Source organism: Quercus suber, unplaced genomic scaffold (genome assembly GCF_002906115.3).
Source record: "Quercus suber isolate HL8 unplaced genomic scaffold, Cork oak 2.0 scaffold_1207, whole genome shotgun sequence".
NCBI classification, from domain to species: Eukaryota; Viridiplantae; Streptophyta; class Magnoliopsida; order Fagales; family Fagaceae; genus Quercus; species Quercus suber.
The window spans coordinates 42746-56498 of record NW_027070603.1 but is presented as its reverse complement, the minus strand read 5'-3'; the positions used below and the strand labels follow the sequence as shown (position 1 = coordinate 56498).

Genomic DNA, 13753 nt, shown 5'->3' with positions numbered 1-13753 from the left:
TATTAATTAGCAAATCAATTTATAAAAGTTTTGAAATAAAATTTATAGTATTTCTAGCATTTTCTTATATGAATTATTTCTTATGATTAGTGACACATATTTGTAAGATTCATATATTTAAAGTTGTATTATCTCTAGCATTACTCAATTTTTGAGACTTCTTCAAATTAGAGAGAAAAAAAAATGTAAAATTAATATATTTTTTTTAAATATATCAATTTTTGCCCCAAAATTTTATGACTTTTCTTTATTAGGGGGCCCTACTACACAAATTCAGTTGCACCAACTTCAATGAGTTCATATAAATTATAATGCTACCCTAATATATGCATATTCACCACATTTGCTCTTTAATTGGAGAAATTCACTTTTCTTTTATTTTTGATATCTCGATTCCGAATTAGTTATGGGACTTGAATAGATAACTGCATAAATCCTAAATTGGAATGAAAGGAAAAACTTGACAAAGAAAAACAAAAAAGTCTTTGAGGGGCCAATGGTAACTAAATTCCTTTGTATTTTCCAATACACAAAATTGAATCTGTAGGTATGATTTTAAATAAATGAATTAACAAAATAAACTACATAGTGTTACAGCAAATGGCTACAACTCTCATGACACAAATGGAAGTCACTTAGTGGCATGATTCATAATTTAGCGTCAATTGTCCAATGACATTACATAATGTTGAGAATTATTAAGGAGAAATATATTCTTAGCTTATCAAATGGAAGTTATTAAGGTGAAATATATTCTTAGCTCATCTATGAATAAATTTGCTGTATAATTACCAAGCAAAAATGTGAGGGATAATTCTGCAAGCACAATCTCTGAACCTTTTTAAATTTTAATAGAGTTTCTACTACCAGAAGTTGAGATTATTACCAATGAGCTAGGAAGAGGCTGAAGTTTGAAGATTGATGATGAGAGTTGGGAAAGTGGGAATTAGGTGGGGCAGGTGAGAGCCAAAAAGCAGGGTCACTTTTGTCTTTCTTTCCCAGCAAGTATTTTTATGCCTCTTTTCCCTCCATTTCGAACATACAAGTTTTGTGTGGGCTCGTGTGACAAATGCTCGGGCCCTATCTAAAAATTTTCCCCCCTCCCAACCAAACAACACATAAACTATTTTTCCTACATTATTTTCTATCCACCCTATTCTACTTCCAACCATACATACCCTCAATTCACGTAAAACAAGGACACAGCTGGTTTTTCTTGAGCTACTTACATCAATTTTTACAATGCTTGTGTCAAAAAATATATTATTGGGCTTTTGGGTTAGGCTTAGGCCCAGCACACCACAGATCAAATGCCATAGATTCAATTATCCTTATATCTTCATTCATCTCCTCCTCCTCCTTATGTATGACAAGTTGATTTTACCCCAAAAAAAAAAAAAAAAGACAAGTTGACAACATAACATAAACCCTTGTTTTCAAAAAGGGGAAACAGACAGCCAAAATCCTAAAACCTTAAATTTGGTCCCTTCATGAATCTTCCTGATGTCTCTGAAGACTACAACAACAATGCGTGAGCGTGTTCCAGACGACGTCGTGGAAGACATCCTGGGTCATGTACCAGTGAAATCCTTAACCCGCTTCAGGTGCGTTTCTAAATCTTGGGACTCCATCATCACTGACCCCACTTTCATTACCAAACACTTGAAGCTCAACCTTAACCAATCCGAATCATTGATATCCACAAACACTCACAGTGGGTATTTGCTATACACTGCAGAGGATAAGAATAGTTCACCATCTTCCAAGCAATTGTGTACGGTTGTTTGCAACAACGACCGCACATTGACCCAGGTTTCTAGGTTTGAAATCCCCTCACTTTTTGAAAAATTTAGTATAGTTGGTTTCTGTAATGGCTTGTTCTGTCTAGCAAGTCGTGACAATCGTGACAATGATCTTAATCACATTATATATCTGTGGAACCCAAGTATTAGAATGTTTAAGAAGCTTTTAGCTACTTCCTTTACTGACGAGGACACCACCTCCATTATTGGACTTGCTTATAATTCTCAAAACAACGACTTCAAGATTCTTAGACTTGTGTCTTTTTTTGGGGAACAAAAGGCCGAAGCCGAAGCCGAGATTTACAGCTTGAGTACAGATTCGTGGAGAAAGGTTGTAATATCGATGGAGTCCTTAAGAGGGTATGAACCCAACTTTGGTACTATTGCTTTTGTTAGGCCACGCTGTATATTTTTGAATGGAACTTTGCACACAGAAGCAATTACTAGTCGCCACCATTTCATTCTGTCCTTTGACGTCAATGATGAGAGCTTCCGTGAGATAATGTTGCCTCCTAATCACTTGGATAGATTGCCTGTAAATTTTGCGGAACTTGCAGTGTTCAAGGGATCCCTGGCTGTTTTCGTTTTCGTTCATGGTCGTCGGGGTATCTTATGCCACATATGGGTTATGGAGGAGTATGGTGTGTCCAAATCTTGGACTAGAAAATATATGGTACCAATGATTTGGGTTTGGGAAGGTTATTTCTTTGGCTGCACTGATAACGGTGAACTTCTAATTAAGAATGCCACTGGGCCGGTTTCAATTGACCCCGAGAGTCCAAATCAGAACATTCTTGCAATTGAAGATGCTGATTGGATGGGTTTCACAGCTAATTCAATGGAGAGCTTGATTTTACTTGATGGGGGAAGTAAATGTAAAACCTAACTTTAGCTATTATATCACTTACAGAGCTGAGAGCTTCAGTTTTTCCATCATCATTGTGAAATTTAACTTTATCTATTGTAGTTTTATATGTATTTAAGTCTATGGAAACTCAAAGCTTTTGATGCTGAAACTAAGGTTGTAATTGTTTCCATCCTTGCGTTCAAGAAATATGTCAATATGAATGGGTGAAGTTAGCTGAGTTACATTTGAGGATTGATAGTTCAAAGTGCTCAATTGAAGTGAATCTTATTAGTTTTGTTTTTCTCTTTTCAATGTGCATTTCTTATAAGCAAATTACAGCTTGAGAATGCTATGCTTAGGGTCTTTGGCCCTGTTCTAATATTCCTAGGTGATTTCAACCTTGGAGTTAAAACTATCACTTATGCTTATTTTTCGTTGTTTCTTTTCTTTTCCTTAGATTTTTTAGCAACCAAACAGTGACTCTGATTAATTAGGATTGTGGAGACAAAATTCAATAATGATTAGCTTTTTTTGTTTCCTTGATTTCGTTCTGTATTGGCTTTGTTTAGAGACTCATTTTGTTTGGTTCTTTTTTCTTTCTTTTTTCCCTTTAAAGCCTCTGGCTGGTTGCTGAAAAATAGAAGGAAAATGACTGTTAAGTTAGTGTTAATATTAGTTTTTGCCCTACCATTTTTCAAATTAAGATCAGTAGTGGCAAGAGAGAATGCGATGTTTTCAAAGAGTAAAAGTTTTGCTGTGTTTTTGTACTCTATAATGTATATAGGAAGGAGGATTATTTAGCTGTTTGTGCCTGTGTTTGGTGAAAGTAATTGTGGGTGGCAATGCATATTTAGGTTTGGGGAAATTTTCATTGAGTGCCATCTACTTATTTTTATACAGATTTGGTTATTATTGCCAGGAATTTCCAGAAATTTTGTGTATATTATAGGTGTTATCAATGTTGCCAGTAGCAACAAGATGCTTTAAGAGTATTCCATGGTAGTATAGTACTTAGCAACTCCGAAATGTGCTCAAATGAGGATTTCAGATGGCTTAAGTAATTCCGTTCCATTGTCCTTTCGCCATGGCTATACCAAAACCCTTTAGTCTAATTGGCTCGCCTAGCAATATTTAATTTGATGGCTATTTGTGATAGAATATAGTGGTCAATTGTTCTCAGAAGTCCAACAACTAGCAATAGCTGAAATTTTGCTTCCTTTAAGTTCAAAACAATGGAATCCTGATTGACCATAATTGACAGTGTCAAAAACCAAAAATTGCATTAATTTCTCTAGTAGGTGTTGATGTATGAATGAAGTAGGACAGATTTGAAGTACCTCCCATATGAATGTGTTGGACTCTATTATTATTATCAGCAGGCAGCAGCCGCTGCCACAGCAGTTGGCAGCATTGGGGCAGCAGTATATCATTTGATAAGTAAAGAACTATTTTAGTGCAACAAGACTACATTATGTACAAAAGACACATTAGTGTAAAGAAATACAAAACATTATTAGTAATATGAACTCCGTAATGAGAAGCTTTTAGCAAAACACCATGCCAGAGATTAATCTAATAAAGAACTAGTAAACATTGCTAACAATTGGGGTTATGGCAATTACATTTCCACCAAAATCAACATGTCGTAGGCTTGAGTTTGGTAATCAACCTCTCCCACAATAATTGGGGATAAGACTGCTTGCTAATCACTTCTCTCAATTCTTGTAAAAGTGGGAGTTTTGTATAATAGGTATGACCTTTTTTTTTTTTTTTTTGATAAGTGTAGCAGGTATGACCTTTTATAAAGGTTTTAAGGGGGTCAGAAGGGAAGTTATTTGGGAGACAGAGAAGAAGAGATATTTCTTCTCGTAACCTAAGCCCTAAGGTTTTGGCTTTTGTTCCATTTTTTCAATTACTGAGATGATTTGGATCTACTTATGTGTTAGTTTGCTGATTGAGAAAGTGTAAAACTGGTATAGGTATGCATTTTCTTCATGCCTTTGAATTTACTGCATTTTTTCGGAAGTTGAATATAATTGCATTAAAATCTTCACTGATTTTTGGAGGATCTTGTGACAAACTCAAAACTTTTTTTCACAATTTGTTGAGTTAGTAGATTGTGATCAGTGTAACATCACTTTCATTGGAACCACCACTGACATCACTATCACTATTATATACCAATAACAACCTTACACCTCAACAGTTGTGAAAAATATTATAAAATTTGTTGTGTCATTAGACTAATTGTGTGACAAAATGTTTAGGTAATAGTTTGAATGTGGCCACCACACAAGGACTGGAATGGAGGTGATCTGATAGTTAAGAAGATTTCAAGTAATTCATTATCAATTAATGGATGAACCTTTGAATTTATTTGACTCAGTTGTTGACATTGAAGCAAAATAGGCAAAATCCCTATCAATGTGATTGTTTTCAGGTTGGAATTAAATGATTGTTGGTGTTAAATGCTAAACAAATGTATCTTATTTGCAGGAATATAATATCTTCCAGCTTGTAGGATAGAGACCCTTGCTGAAATTTATTTGGCTTGATTCAATAGTTCTGTCTTTACATATGGACAAGTATTGATTAGATTGCCTTTGTTTCTTTTCTAGCATATGGTCAGGTATTGTTTAGATTGCCTTTGTTTCTTTACTATTTTGTTAGACAGGAAGCGAAAATACTTAAAACAATTAGGGGTCTGGCCAATACCTTGTTGGAAAAAAAATTATCCAATGATCAAGGCTTAATCCCTTGTGTTTTTGAGAGACTCTTTGCCCGTATAAATGAATCTCTTATTTATTGAGCTCATTTAAGCTTATATCATAGTATTGAACTATAGTCCTAATTTTTTTATTTGTATCATATTATTGAACTATCAAATATCACATTCAAATATATTACAAAAATTATCAAAATTTAGGAGTTAGAATAACTTACTCCTTACTATCCAACCTATAATATTTCAATTAGTGTGGCTTGAAAAATCTCACCTTAATACTAGTGACAATTACAACATACACTCCTGGCATAATCAAAATCCCACTTAGAGCCATTCCAAACAACCCTAGTGTCCAATTAAACCACCACATTGGGCTATATGCCTCTGGTTTCTTAATTTTAATCCACATAAAACTTGGAAGAGCTAAAGTTAGAGGTAATGAGAAACCTCCACTAAGACCTTGAAGTTGGCTTCCATAACATGAGATGGCGATGGCTGAAAAGAAGCAGAAGAACCCAACAATAACTCAGGAAATTGCTCGAAACCACCAAGGACATGGCTGCTTCATCCTGCTTGTGTATATAGACTCTATGCCATCAAATATTGGCATGCCATAGAGTTGGCAGAAGCTTACAACACTAAGTATGAACAATATGCTTGTTAACCCTACAACAAGTTCTGAAGTTTCATGCCGGTGGAACTTGAACAGGGCTATTTACATGCCCCCTTGTTTTGGCATCTGTCACCGCGATAGAAAATTTAATTCTTTAGTAAGTATACTTAAGAAAATTAATCGAAGAGAAGGGAAAAACTGGGATTCAAAGAAAGATTGTTAGTATAAATTACTCGATATAAATTTAACACATAATGATTTGAGTTTGAAGATTTTTCTCAAATAAAACACTTGTGATATTATGAATTTGAAATAATATCTTACTTTTAATCATTTCAAATCCACAAATCAATAAAACTTAATTTTATCCATAAATTTCATCAATAGAAAAAAAAAAAAAAAATTGTTATTTCATCTTAACTTGAAGTTATTTAACTAAAAATTGAAATCTATATCTTTCTATTGAAATAACCATTGATGAACTGTTAAGGAGTAGAACAATCTGAGAATTTTGATTTTGTAAAACAATTATAGGGATATATGAAACAGAGAAAATAAATAGTACCATATTTCCATAAGCCCAATAGCCTCCGATTGCAAGGGGAAATAAGCACATTGCAATTAGAAGATATGCAGATTTGACACCCTTCCACATTGGCACTTGTGATGGATTCTTTTCACTTGAAGGCATGGAGGCCTGCAAAAATTCCAATTAGAAAAAACAGTCCATTTTCCCACAGATATACTTTTAAGCCCAATAATCTCTCTCTCTCTCTCTCTCTCTGTTGTAAGTCGACTCATCAATTTAAAAGTCTTTTATGAAGTAAAATTTATAGTATCGGTAGCGTCATAATACCTGTGTCTCTAGTATAAGATTGTGACCTCTTAAGGCCAAAGCAATGAACCCAAACGCATTAACAACACCCAAAATCCTAGAAATTTTGGGTACAAGGGCTTGATATCTACTGTAACGGGTTCTGTACTTCTGTCCCTGCTCAAGATATATACTGCCATTGAATAAACCATAGAAGTACCTTTAAAATAATAATGAGATATATAAAATAGTTTTATATCTTATTAGTATTTTGTGAGTTTGGCAAAGTCTTTTCACTGTACAGCATGGAATGCTTACCAAATGTATCTCGGCAAATATGAAAGTATCTACTGTAACGCATTCCAGTTTTTGCTGATTAATGGAGTTGTACTAGCAAGTAGATGGTGTAAAGTTGCCACATGAATAATAGAGTCAAGCATATGATACCCCATGTCCTGTACCATCAAATACAAAACTATAAGCCAGACAACTTTTATTTGGTTCTTATCTTTTTAGTAACGCTATGGTGGTTTTCAAAGGGAACTGGGCCTCCTTGCCCTTGGTAAGAGAATTAGAGGAGTAATTAGAAGAACTAGAGGTTAAGAAGTAAATGACAAGCAAATGACTTGTTATTTTTGAAGATGATTATGACAAGAATGAGCTAAACAATATAATAGGTTACATGAGTACATGCTTCTATTACAATTGCTTACTCTGTAATTCTGTTACTAACAACTAACTCCGAGCAGATCAACCACCCTACAACTGATTTCTCACATGCTCAATTGGAATTTAGGCACATGGTAAACATGTGAGAGCAGTAATTAACTTGACAGTAAGTAGTAGCAGTAGTAACCACTTCTAATAGCCAAGTGATTCTTCGGTTATTCCTAGGATTGACCCTGGTAATTGGCTACAACATTCGCACTCCTACAAGCATTCCAGACCCTCATCATGACACATAACATAAGCCTTCATAAAAGCACTAACACAATAGCAACATGCTTCCTTGCAGCAATAATGCAGCAAATTCATTAATTACAGCAGCCGATGCACTACTCAAGCACTACACAATGATTCTACCACTCTGATATAATATGGTCTAACTGTATATGTGTGTGTCTCTAACCCCCATTTCACCCACTGATTTAATTTTCTATCGGGAAACCTAACAAACTCAACATTAGTGAAAAGTAAAGTTCATGTATTGGTAGAAAATGGGGAGAACAATGAAAAGAGGTCCATACTCTTGATTGAATTGTTTTTTGTTCAAAGATACAGCCAAGCTTCTATCTTTGTAGTTCAAACACCCTAATAGCCCAACAAGTTAAAACACCCTAACAACCACATTTTCAAAGGATAAAACAATAAACCATGAAAAACATCTCTCTCTTCCATAAACATTATTCAAAGGATAAAACATAAAACACCCTAAGTGCTAAAGTAGTGCCCTCCTAGCAATCTTGCCTCCTCTTGCAAAAACTGAAGTTGTAAATATGGTTCTTCCATCATGACAAACATATCTCTTTCTCTTGTTTCTAAAAAAATATGCGTTGTCATGAGGTAGAGTTTGAAACCCTTCTCAATGACATCTAAGGTGCACACACGTTCCATGACATTACAAATAGTACTATTTGACTCCACTGAACAAGTTGAGTTCCTCAACTCCACAACATCACAGATACGATTAAGTTGTTGTGTCAACTGCAATGTTGTTCCTACTTTTTTCCCTTTGCTCTATGTGGATGATGGTAAAGCTCACTTCTTTCCTTTGTTTTGTGTTGGGTTAGGTGGTTGTGTGAGGTTAGGAGTCTCATCTTCGTAAACATCATCATCATCATTTGAAGAATATGAGTTAGTAGAAGTATCACCTAACCCCTCCTTAGGTATCTCAAGATCATTGGGTAACACACCTGAAGTGGGGGCTCATGCTAAATCTTCTGTAGCTGCAATGTCCTTAAACATAACGTTTAATAAGTCAACATTTTCCAAACCTTTCTCTCGAAATTTTGCTACTTCAGGTGCCTACTAAAAGTTTGAAAATTGTTCAAACTGTTAAAATGATTTACTAGCCAATCATTTGTAGTTTAATTTATCAATCTATCTAATTGATTAAGTCAGTGGGATATATATGACCAAAATTTATGTCATGAAAAGCGTAGGCATTATGCACGCCATTGATCAAGATAAATATGGTCAGCTGGTAAACGGGGTAGAAATATAATAATCTCAGCCTGCAGGGCAAGAATAGACCATGCATGGACAAGATGTGGACCTTCCCGGTCGATGTGAAATGTTGCCATTCGTTTAGCTTCAACATGGGCGTTGACTGAGCTATTTTTGTGAATACAATTGTGGAAGAGCTTGGTGTTCCTTGTCTTATTCCTGCTTTCAAGTGAACTTGAGTAACTGGGAATATGCTAATAATCAAAATCTAGAGCAGTCAAACAACTAGGCAGTGAAATTTATGGTATATATCAGTTATAAGGCATATTGCTTAAGGTGAAATAAGGGTGAGAGATGATAACTTTAACTATTGTAACGTCATGTGACTCGAGTACACTACAGTTTAACATGAGTTTTAATGAAAACGCCAAGTATATTTTAGCAAGAGAAATTCTTATACCCTCATATTGTGTAGATTTGTGTGTGAATTTGGATTGTTAAGATATTGTGCAAGCATGTATAGAATCCCATTGAGCGTGTTATTTTTATTTTTTTATTTTTCCAAAGGTTTTTCGTTACTCCTAAAAAAGAGTCCTGATGATTAGAAGTAGGGCTAGTCAACTGATGCATGTCTCATGGTCTCCAATTCGTTTTTCATTTAGCTTTTAATTTGAGTATTTTTCAGACATGGCTACAGACTTTTCAAATGTAACGCATTGAGCCAACAAACCTTAACTAATATGCTTCCAAATTCCAATATGGAACTTTGAAACCTAGGAACTTATTACCAAAACTCTGTGGAATCAAAATGAAATGTTAAGAGCAGATAGACGACAAAACATTAATCTTATATTACTAATATCATAAAAAATAAGAGAAAAGCCGACCTTCCTTGAGTAGTATTCAAATCATACCGTGATACACATCTTAAAACTTCACTACTTTGATTTAAAATTTTAGAACAATGAACTTGAGCTTAAAAATGTGAGTATCTTACATTTTAAATTCCATAGTTTAGATTTTAGAGGTGGGTTTAAATTAAACCCTATACATTAGAAGACTCATATTAAAACCTACATTTTGAAAAATGTTTCAATTTCAATCATACATACATTATTTTTATGATGCTAATGGAAAATAATCAAAATATACACCTAAATAAAATGCCTTGGGGCTATTTCAACATATATGTGTATTATATAAACTATAAAGACATTACTTCATTTCAAAACGCACAATGTAGTTTTGTTTAAGAATTTTTTATTGAGAGCAACACGTGTAAAATGATTAATGGTTGAAATTATATAGTTTGATGAGGGTTGAGATTATCTAGTTTGATGCTGATTTGGGTAAGTTGGTCAGTCCAAATCCCCATGGCTTGCTGATCTGGGAGGATTGATCACTCCCGAAGCTTGTAAATCTGAGTGATTAAGTTAGTTGCTAATGAAATGTTGGTAGACATAAATTATGGTAAAATGCAAAAAAGTACAGCTATTTTGGAACTACTATGTAAAAGATTCAAGTTTCAAGTGGAATCCCATTTTGAAGATGCAAGTTATGCGGAGTTAACCATCTACTTCTAACTTTAATATTAAAAAGTAACAACTATGACACTCTCGCCGCCTACAACAACCCAAGAAACACGATTTCTGCAAAACTTTACTAAGGAGTACAAGATTCATTCTAATCAAAACCAAACCACTTCTGATACAATAAATTTCCCACCCTGGAACTTTCATCATGACTCCACCATCTCCTAATTTTGCACATGCCCACCTCCCCTGAAAGCCAATCGAGTGCCAAGAGGTCAGAACAAATTCAGTATAATCATCGATCCCTCCCTGAACAATAGATTTTCAAACCTTGCAGGAGCATCAGAGGACCTATTAGATGAAAAAAAAACTCTAACCACAGCAATCTGTGATGGACACCACACTTGTTGCTCACACCTCGACTCCTAGCATCACACACGTCCAACTTGGCTCTTACCGATGACACTATTACGTGCAAAATCTCTCCTATATTAATTAGAGACGCCTGTGTCTTCAAACTCATACACAGACCCAACAACTCCATCGCACATTCCCACTCTCAGTCATGATAGAACATCACCACAGCCTCCCAAGCTCCCTCGACTCCGACTCTCCACCAGCGTACCAACTTCAACAATCTCAACCCCAATGCACCTCCCTTCATCCCAATGAACAATTCCAATTTTCTCACTCTCTTCATGTCCATGGTCCACCTTCCCAACTCCACACAACCAATCCCCATCATTCAACTAGCTCTTCACCCAGAAACCCCAATTCAATGGCAAGCACGAACTCTTTCTAAATTGCAGGTGGCTCCTAGCCAAACCTTGGAAGGTTCGCGTTGAACACATATGAAGGGAAGCCAACTTTTGTGCAGATATGTTGGCGAAAAGGAGAGTTTCTCAGTCTAAGAGAGAGATATTTTATGATACATGCCCCACATTTTTGTTACAATGCCACTTTTGGGACTCCATGGGTTTTGTTTCAACCGGTGCGGTGTGCTGCAAATAAGCTTGCAATCGGCCTACATTTTGGTGCGGTGAAGTCAATGTCTGTAGTATCGGCCTACATTTGTTTCTTATCGATTTGTTTTGTACCTTAAATCAATGGTCTAGTCACTCTTGTTTTATCGTTTAAACTCTATTATGTGTTTGTAAGTTTATTTCACTTCAATAAAGTTTCCCTTTTAAGCAAAAAAAAAAAAAAAAAAAGGGAAAATGCAATTTTGGTAAAATTTATAGTAAATAATCAGAATTTTTAGACTTTACAACTTTGTTTGGTTTGCATGTCTATCACTCGTGGGCTCATGAGGTTTTCAAGTGCTTCAACTCCATTTTGCAACCTTTGTCTTTGGGCCCATATGTGGGTTGAAATACCTCTTTTACCTTTCAAACCACATGGAGATGAGACAAAAGAGAATAGCGGGCCCAATATTAATTGTACTTATTTTTTTAGCTTGGACCGTCAATATTGGACTTAGAAAAAAATTTGGGCCGTAACAGTGAGTTATACGTTAGTTTTTGTGAAGTAAGGAGTTAGGTAGCAGCTTTTGCCAAAAATAAAAAGGCAGTACTGAAATTGTTTCCAAAACACGATTTCACTAAAAAGTTAACAAGTTTGCAAGCACTCCTATTCCATAATGATAGTTCTACTGCACGCCTATAGGATTCGATTCATTCACTAATGTTTTGATTTGAGTGTCAATTCTCACAAGTATGAACATCATCAGTTCATGACTAAGAAACTACTTTACCATTTCGGCTTTTAAGTTCATATGTTGGCCCAAAATTTTTAGCAAACATTGGCCCATGAGTTAAGCTTACAGAAACTCCCACTAGGAGGCCTGATGGGTTATGGACAAGCCAAATTCGAAGCCCAAAGAGAAAATTACTCCACCATTAAAAATTAATTTTGAATATTACAATCAAATATGACATAAAATTGCCCTAAACTTTATTCCTTCAACCTTACTGAGGCTTGAAGAAGTTCGCCTGTATACCAGTGTCAATTATAACATAAATTCCAGCAGCAGTTAAAACCGCACTAAGAGCAAGTCCTAAGGCCCCTAGTCCCCAATTGAGACACCACATTGTGCTATACATCTTAGGCTTTTTAATCTTAAGCCACATTAAACATGGATAAGCTAATGTCACAGGCAATGCAATCCCTCCAACTAGACCTGCCAAGCTCCCCAGGAATGGGATGGCCACGGCTACAAAGAAGCACCCATATCCAAACATTGCTCGGATAGTGGCTCGGAGCCACCACGGGCATGCCTGCTTCTTCCTCCTGGTGTATACTGATTCCATGACATCAAATACAGGCATGCCATAGATTTGGAATGAGCTCAAAGCATTGATTATGACAAACAAACTTGTTAATCCTAGGATGAATTGCGAGGTGTCACGCCCATGAAATGCGTACAAAGCTGTTAACATGCCTCCATTTGGTGGTATCTGTTAAGAAAATTAGCACAATTATTAGTGAATCTTTTTCTTTGAGATGTTAATGGAACTTTATAGGACAAATTTTAGTGTTAAGAGATTGTAAATAGAGTGGAAAATATAGTACCATTTGGCCATATGCCCAATATCCACCGATTGCAAGAGGGAATAGACACATTGCTACAAGTAGATAAGCAAACTTGACACCCCTCCACATTGGCACTCGTGATGGATGCTTTTCACTCGAGGGCATTGTGGCCTATCACAAACAAGATTTACCCAAGGCGGTGAGGTTTCTTTAGAAAAATTATATTTTACAAGGATGTTTCAAATTTTACTAATTAAATGCACAAAAAAAAAGCTAATAACTTTGTTCATGATGTCGTTGATGTACCAAATACAATCACTAACACACTAGTTTGTATGTTTTTTTATAGTTAGATTACAAATTAATAATAGCTTTATCATTTTTCTTTTGTTAAAATTATCTCAATTAAACATTCTTGTTAAATCTTGTTATGGAAAAATTAAACCGAATTTTTTTTAAGTCAAAATTAAACAGAATTAATTAACCAAAAGTTGGTAACCTTTTCTTGTTCAATTTTGCTCAGAATTTTTTAATAATAATAATCTTAATGATAATCTCCACTCCATGATTAACGGAGTCAAAATCTTATAGTTTAAAAAAGGTCATGGAAACGTAATGGGTACAAGTCAATGTTCAACTATTCTTTTTTTTTTTTTTAATTGATTTCATTGTATAAAAAATTTGTAACAAAGTGCGAACTTCCAAAGTAACTTGATAAGAAA

At 35.1% G+C, this 13753-nt stretch overlaps 2 protein-coding genes and 1 pseudogene across 2 annotated transcripts; 1 reads left to right on the top strand and 2 right to left on the bottom strand.

The window, feature by feature from the left end:
* The first annotated feature begins 1371 nt into the window (after positions 1-1371).
* Positions 1372-2898, top strand: LOC112023472 (F-box/kelch-repeat protein At3g23880). The gene has a single exon (XM_024056074.2). The coding sequence runs from the start codon at positions 1504-1506 to the stop codon at positions 2686-2688; it is 1185 nt and encodes a 394-aa protein (XP_023911842.2). The 5' UTR covers positions 1372-1503; the 3' UTR covers positions 2689-2898.
* A 2723-nt stretch (positions 2899-5621) lies between these two features.
* Positions 5622-7253, bottom strand: LOC112023473 (lysine histidine transporter-like 8; annotated as a pseudogene).
* Positions 7254-12366: 5113 nt separating this feature from the next.
* LOC112024569 (lysine histidine transporter-like 8) lies at positions 12367-13407 on the bottom strand. The gene is made up of 2 exons (XM_065769566.1): positions 13071-13407; positions 12367-12955 (listed from the first exon to the last, which is right to left on the bottom strand). The coding sequence occupies exons 1-2, from the start codon at positions 13194-13196 to the stop codon at positions 12467-12469; spliced, it is 615 nt and encodes a 204-aa protein (XP_065625638.1). The 5' UTR covers positions 13197-13407; the 3' UTR covers positions 12367-12466.
* Between the last annotated feature and the right edge of the window lie 346 nt (positions 13408-13753).

Bases quoted from the DNA above. Each gene is read 5' to 3' on its own strand.
- LOC112023472 (XM_024056074.2), top strand. From the start codon at position 1,504: ATGTCTCTGAAGACTACAACAACAATGCGTGAGCGTGTTCCAGACGAC.
- LOC112024569 (XM_065769566.1), bottom strand. From the start codon at position 13,196: ATGCCCTCGAGTGAAAAGCATCCATCACGAGTGCCAATGTGGAGGGGT. The intron at 12,956-13,070 runs GTACTATATTTT...TTTTCTTAACAG, and splicing joins ATTGGGCATATGGCCAAATG to ATACCACCAAATGGAGGCAT.